This window comes from Haemorhous mexicanus, chromosome 12 (assembly GCF_027477595.1).
Source record: "Haemorhous mexicanus isolate bHaeMex1 chromosome 12, bHaeMex1.pri, whole genome shotgun sequence".
NCBI lineage: Eukaryota > Metazoa > Chordata > Aves > Passeriformes > Fringillidae > Haemorhous > Haemorhous mexicanus.
The window spans coordinates 10,692,022-10,699,768 of record NC_082352.1 but is presented as its reverse complement, the minus strand read 5'-3'; the positions used below and the strand labels follow the sequence as shown (position 1 = coordinate 10,699,768).

General features: G+C 38.5%; 1 protein-coding gene across 1 annotated transcript in view; it reads right to left on the bottom strand.

Annotated features, from left to right (window-relative positions):
- Nucleotides 1-534: 534 nt before the first annotated feature.
- NKD1 (NKD inhibitor of WNT signaling pathway 1) overlaps nt 535-7,747 on the bottom strand; it is a 110,557-nt gene continuing 103,344 nt past the window's right edge. The window contains exon 10 of the mRNA XM_059857085.1: nt 535-7,499. Within this exon, the coding sequence (XP_059713068.1) occupies nt 6,925-7,499 (575 nt within the window). The 3' untranslated portion in view covers nt 535-6,924. The remainder of the gene's footprint in view (nt 7,500-7,747) is intronic.

Below are 7,747 nucleotides of genomic sequence, written 5' to 3'. Positions count from 1 at the left end.
CACTCCTCGCAGGGTGAGAGGGTTAATTGCTCTGGACTGAAACATTACAGTTTTTGTACTCCTGCTTCCTACTGGCACGTTGAGTGTGCAGAGATGCTGTGTGCACACAGCACACAGGAGCCCAGCACTGGGAGCAGGGATGAGAGCAGCTCCAGACCTCCCAGCCCTGGGATGAGAGCAGCTCCAGACCTCCCAGCCATGGGATGAGAGCAGCTCCAGACCTCCCAGCCATGGGTATCTACACAGCTCCTATCTCTGGCTTTGAAAATCAGCACTGGCCAAGTGAGACCTTAATGCTAATTGCTGTAGCATTTCACTGTTTATCTTAGGCGAACTAGCATTACCAGTCATGGTTGTTAACAACCTCAAGTGGCACTTTATTCATCTATCAACAGCCTTACCCTGTGAACAAGCAAGCAAAGAACTATAAACACCCACTCCAAAGTCACTCTGTAGGTTTAAGCTGAAGCCCACAGAAAAAAGGCCATTCACAGATCATCAGAGAGCAGACAAAATACAACCTCCAAACCAATGTTTTAATCTACAAAGTTTTATTTGTCTTTTTAAACTTGTAAACCATAAAAAGAGCTTATCAAATATCTGAAATTAGTACAAGAAAAAATGATGAATCATAGCAAACTGCATTTGTAAGGTCCAAATTCCAAGACATGCATGGGGCTCTTCTGCTTCCATTTATGAAGCTGAAAACAAATTTGGCCCAGTTTGTTAGGTGCTTTATTAGAGAATTCACAAAGCCTCGGCATGCTGTACTTCGTGAATAGAACAGAATGGGAAGGATTAAGTGCAAGAATAAGCACTCAGCACCAGAAGGATCTGAATCCACCTCTTCACCCACAAAATACAACACCAAAGGAGTACATCCATCCCTTAGCTGGTAGTAATAGAGGCAGCTTTGTCTCTATGGCACTCAAAGGAAGACACACACCCCACCTCACAGACATGTCCTAGAAACCAGAAAGCACAATGCTCACCATTACCCTATGCCTGCTATTGTTAATGTTTGCCCATTGCCAAATTCATGGAGCCCCTTCACATTGTCTTCAACATCCTTAAAAATCTTCTGGAACTTTCGACTCTCAGACCCCAGAACACCAGCCTGATGAGACAACCAACACAGCCTGTCTGCCATTCTCGTGGTATAAAGATTATCCTGTGTCAGTAGATTTCACAGGCATAGTGAGTGCTCAATGTTTAGAAAAATCAGGACAGATCCGGAAACTTTGGGTAACATTTGACCAATTTTGTGTGTTTGTAATCAAAAAGAACTAATGTCACTATTCAAAATGTGTCCTAAGGAATATTCAAAACATCTGTAGAAACACCTCTGTTTCCAAAAAATTTCCCTCAGCTTGGACAGGGACTCAGGAAAACAGGGATCCTTCCTTATTCTGCCACACCCCTGTGAATATCTGCAACTTTCCTGCCTTGTGCCTCCCCTGCATGCTGGAGATTCACTCTTAAAGAAAGTCTTCAAGTTTTCCCAGTGAAAAGCATTCTACAAACTACTGTTGCTGTTTTATGAGCAAAAACTGTATCAGAAGAGATTAATAAAAGTAATATGAATAAAAACTTCTCCACACAGGATTTTCCTGCCTCTGGTGTGTCTCCCCCAGCCCCTCTGTTGGACAGTTCTGTGCTATCCCTACACTTCTCAAATCCTTCCATCCTTCCCTTGCCAGTCTTTCTTCACAGCTCCAACCCTCACAGTAATCTGCCTGAATAGTCCTTAAATCCTTCTAGTTTAAACCAAAGAAATTAGAAGACCTTATCCATGTGACTCCTCTCATTTCAGCTCATTTAGGATTGAATTATCTAGGAATATATAGAAATATAACAGTAAATTAAAGCATCATTGAAAACCTCATTATTTAATAACTACAATCCAAGCTTCAAATAAGATGCATTTCAATGTATATTGAATAATTTCAATATAATTTTTCTCTATCTGTTCCTTTTAGACCATTTTAAGCACATTTTAAATGTGCACAGAACAACAAAAAATAAATCCTAAACCAGACCCTTCCAAATCAAATCAACATCTGTTCAAATATGCAAAGAAAATACATTATTATGTCATAAATAGAGGCTGGTTTTGCTGTGAAGTGCATTACAAAAGATATCTTCTTCCAGAAGCTATTTAGAAAACACATGAAGTTCAATTTTTAGTTTATGGATTTTCAAACATGTTTCTGCTGGTATATTTAAAATAAAAAAAAACAATCAAAACCAAAACCAAAGAAATCTGAAAATTAATAGGATGCTGAATAAGACTTGGTTCCCAGCAAAGCCATGAATAAGTCATGTTTGAAAATGTATTTTCAGATCTTGATGAATTGCATCAAGGTAATTAAAGGTGAGACTTGATTAGCTGACATGTTTCCAAACATGAACATTCTTGCCTGTACTCCAGGCAAAAATTATGGTGAATGTTTTTGCAAATTTTCTAGCAAGATGAATTTTTCTCAAGTATAATCTAGGCCCAAAGGGGCCCAACTTTCCTGTTAATTGGAATACAAATGAAATCTGTCATTCAGTAATTGAGGTACACGATGACATATGGAGAACAGTATGCATTCATCAGAGCTCTGTGTTTATGGGGCAACTTGTGGACTGCTGAGCACACACAGTGCTCATCCCTTCAGAAAAAATCACCTCTGTCAGAATCCATCTTGTTCCACCCACTAACTTCTGCCAGAGGACACACTCTCACACACACACACACACACACACACACACACACAGACACACACACAGAGGTTTAAAGAACTTCAGCTAGACATTGCTGCTCTGTGCTCACAATGACTAGAGCAGAAAGACCACAATAGGGGTCATGCATTTTGTGATTTTGTGATATATTTGGGGCTGGTCTGCCAATATGCCAGGAGAATCTGTACCTCAGCATCCAAGGGCAGAACTGGGTCTCCATTGCTAACAATGACTAAATGATATGAGGCTGTTTCAAAGACTTTTGGAAGTGCCTTGAGGGCCTCCAATGACATCAGTGTAAAGAGTATTTGCTGCCAATCTTAATTAATTTACCAGCTCGATCTCTTACAGCAAAACTTCCATTTACTATTAGCAAACCCATCAGCAGTAAGATGCAGAAAAAATAAATACTGGAGTTACTGGCTGAACATTATGTAGATTGCAAACCCACCTTCCTGGAATGAAATTATAGGCACCCTGGAGCCAGTGGAACCTGGCAGCCACGCCAGAGATTTCACAGGGATTTTACTTCACAGCCTTAGCTTAGGTTAATTTGTATTGTGGTCATGAAGTTGTGAGAAGATTTTAGCAACCCTTCTTTTCAAAACACTGCCCTCCCCAGAACTGCAGCTGGTAGAGATGAGCAAAATTTTTCAATTGAATTTTTTCAGCAAATAGTGTAAACTTCAGAATTGACTTCATTTTGCTGAACTGCCTTATGTAAAAACAGAAGAAGGAAGTGAAAAGTCTGGAGTTTTCATCTGAAATTACTTAGTGCCACTCCATTTTACTTTTCAATATTAACAATATACTCAACTCTGGTATGTTTTTCTTTGGAAGTAAATGTTTTGATCAACCAGAAACTAAACTCTTTTAAATTTTGATTCAGCTATGGTTTTGAACAACCTAAACCAATATTTTTTTTTTTTTTAAGGAAAAGTTTTCAGAATTAATAGCAAGATGAAATATCAGTTACTCAACACAGGTCCAACAGCAGGGGACAAGAAATTTAACTTTGAAACTTGATATTTTAAATATTAGACCAAAGCATACCCAGCCCATACGTAATTTCCTGATCCTGCTCCCAAAAATGTTAATGCAAGCTCTTTCATCAGTGGGATCTGCAAGCACTGACAGCAATTGCAACAGGCCCCTGAAATCCACAACAAGAAGAAAGAAATATACTTTCTGAACTAGTAAAACTTTAATTAACAGGGGGTTCTCTTGGCACAGTTTTTGCTGTTAAATAAATAAAGCATTTAGTCAAAACCATCTATATTTACTATACAAAATACTGAAAAGCAAACATATTTAAAAGGTACAGAAATTTAAGGTTTTGTGAAAAGAAACTGTGCTACATGTTATTCACACTTATAATGCACATAACACAACTGCAACACAGTATTTAGGTACTGTATATTCATACATGGCTGGTGTAAGGTTTTCATAAGGGGATGCCATGTTATTAAAATGCATTTGTGTTTCACAGACTCTGAGCAAGGCAGAATTTGTCTTTTGAATGTCCAAATATAATAAACCAAACCAAGCCAATGCCAGGCAGTAAGGAATGGTCACTCATGTTCCACGTCAGAGTCCACCTGGCACAGCCAGCACTGCACACCTCTCACTCAGATGGGATTTTGGTAATGGTGCTGTTTTCTTTTCCAGCAAAATATCTTTGGGTGAAGGAGCAGTTTTACCCCTTTGCTGCCCTTTCGTAGAAAACCCCACAACTCTGAAAGCACTCGAGTTGGCCACAATGTTTTCTGGGTTTCAGTAACAATCGGCATTTAAAAAAATTGACTAAGAACAATTCCCACCTCTCAGCCTTTGTGGCATATGCTCTGCTGAAAAGAGAACAGCTTTAATTACTTCTTCAAAACAAATAGCATGGCATCCCTTCTTAGATGGAATGTACACTGTGTGTTTGCATGCGGTATAATGTAAGTCACTTGAATACATCAGACTTTTTTAACACTATAATATAAATAAGCTTATTCCTTCTACTAGACATATAAATGCCTTTTTTTTTTCTTTTTGCAGTCCATAATTATATATACATTGAAAAAGAATGATACACAAGCAGCAAAAAAGGCTTAGACTAGAACAACTCAGTGGTAACTAACCAAATTCGTGGCCTTTTCATATTCTCAACACAGAAAATTCTGCATATAAATATTTTTGGACTTTAGGAATTTTAAAATAAACAGAACAGTATAGTTGTCACACAGATCAAACACATTTTAAAAACATTTTGTTAGATTTTACAGAACATGCTGTTGACAGCTAAAAAAAGTAAAATAAAATAAACCAGATTTTTTCAAGGGGACAATAAGTCTAAACAGCTGCTGATCCAGGGAGACAAGAGACGGACCTAATTAGCACGAAGCAGTGATTCCATTCCAATTCCATGAGAAGGCAAAGCTTCCCACTGCTCTTTTCAAGGTGATGTCTCTGTGTTCTTAGAAAGGACAACATCCCCCTAAACCTGGTCAGCAGTAAGGTAAGACCCCATTTTGGACTAATCAAAACTCTAGTCAGAAAACAAAAAAATACCCCAATCATTAAGGGCTTATAACAATGTCGGATAGTTACATTTTACAATATATACTATTGACAAAATACCACAACATTAAAAATAATTAAAACCAAAAGCAAATACATTTATAGAACAATTATGTCTTTATGTAGGAGTTCTCTACTTTAATGTTCCAAAAGAAATGTAGGTGTTTTCCAGTCACTTTCTACCTGCAAAATGGTGATCTGTACAAAACCCAACTGACTCTATTTTAAATCTGGGCTCCACAGAAAGCAAAACGTCAATGCACTGACCCTTTTTTTTTTTTCTTTTTTTTTCACTTCTCCAATTTTCTTTTGACCTTCAAATTTCCAAGCAACCATTAAGGTCTTGTGAGTGTGGTCTGATTCTCCTTCATGGAATGGAAGCCCTTTGATATGGAAAAAGTAGAAGAATCCAGGAAGATTGTGAATGATACTTTGATACAGGTCTCTAAAATGGGAGAAGCACAAACTGATAGGTGCTTGGGAAATTCAAACTGGAGGCACCAAGAAAATGCCATGGCATATGTTTCTAAAAAGTCACTGGTGTGGAAAAAACAAATATAATGTTAATATTCAAACCACAGATTTCTAAAACACAACAAAATGTACCTGAGAGTGTGCATATTTATATATATATATATTTATATTTATATTTCATATATATTTGCCAACATTTAAAGTGAGAAAGTATATTTTCCTCAATTCTTTCTCAAAACAAAGAACTGTGGATTTAAACAAAACAAACCCCCCCAATCAACCCCTCTCCTTCTCAAAGCCCCATGAATGATACTTATGGCCCCAGCACTAAAGTCTAGTGCTGCTTTGGAAAGCCCCATTTCACATCCTTCTCTTTTTAAACAGTACCCCAAACAGAGTGGAGAATAAGCAAGAGAAAAACCAAAAATAAAAGAAGTATATTTAAATATTACCCAGTATATAACAGACTGTACTTGTGTCAATGAAGAATCTCCAAGAAAATAAAGTGTAAGTCATACAAATGTAGCCCTGTTGACAAGTTTAGCTAATATTTCCTTGTAATTAAGATGATTTGAAAGGATGCGAACACAAACAGGCTACACGAACACAGTATATTAAAATTCCCCCCTGTAGCACATTACAATCAATAAAAAGAAAATAAAATCTGAATAATACTAGAGGTAGCAGCTGTTTGTATTTTCCATTATCTGAGTATCTCTGGAGTCCAACCCTTCGAACATTGCTCCCCTGATGAAAGGCTTGTGTGCGATCAGCCGGCGTACAGCAGAGTGGAAAGCTGGGTGTCTGCAGGAGTGTTTGAAGTATCTTTCTGAGTACACTGGAAGTAGTACTTGTACAGAAGTGCGTTGACGACCTGTATTAAATCACAGCTCAAAAAGCTATGGCTGTTTGCTGTTTTACAAGCCACTTAAAAAAAAAAAACAAACAAATCCACAAGGTGTTTGAGTAAGCTATGCGGTTCCACAACATATAAATAGGGTGAGTTTCAAGAGTTCCATATAACCTCTAAAATATATGCTAGCTGAATATTAATGGAGTAATGATAACATTAATCATAGTAATGCCTTAGTTCTGGTATCAGAAGAACACATTTCCTTCATTTGGGATGATTCTTGGAGGACGTTGGTGGGATCTCTTCTATGTCTGGTAGAAGTGGTGGTAGTGGTGGTGGTGCTCATGATGGTGGTGGTGCTCATGTCTTTGTATCATCTGTCCCACTTGGCCTTCATATAAAATGACTGTGGGCAGGTCTCTCACGTGCTCCTTTTCCACAACTGTCCCCGGAGACTGGAAGGTTTTGCACATTTGGTGGTTCTCCTTTGCCCTCTGCTTATGCTTCTTGTGGATCTGTTGGGATTGCAAGGGAAGGTACGGGAGGTTCTGGCCCACCCGTGCGCTTGGGGAAGCCATGGGCAAGGGCACTCCTTGAAAAGGTTTATTTCTAACTGCCCTTCCAGGATGCACAGGGGCGACATTTTTGCCCTGGGCTTTGGGAGACCTCACAAAGTGCTTGTTGGAGTCCTGGTTCCGGAGCCTCTGCTGGATTTCTGCAATCTTGGCGTAGGAACTTTCAGCCAGATTGATGTGGTTTGGATCCACCACTTGAGATTTCCTATGGTGAGCATGGAAGGTCTCAGGCTCATGAGAACGGGATCTAGTTTGATTCACAATTCTGCCTGGTGGGTCATGTTTTTGAGCTGCTGGAGGAGATCCTAGTAAATAACAAGCTGAGTTAGTCATCTAGTATTTCAAAGTTCTAATTAGTAGCATGCAGTTGGCAGGGATAGCATTATCGGCAGAACAAATTTTTCCTAAGGAAGTGAATGCAATTAGAGCTGTCTAGTTTCATTACATTTAATAATTCTGGCCAGTAAATAATACACAAATATGAATACCTATCTAGAGAAGACTGAACACACACTATGTGTGTGTATGTGTATAAAAATCTTTATGTTATCAA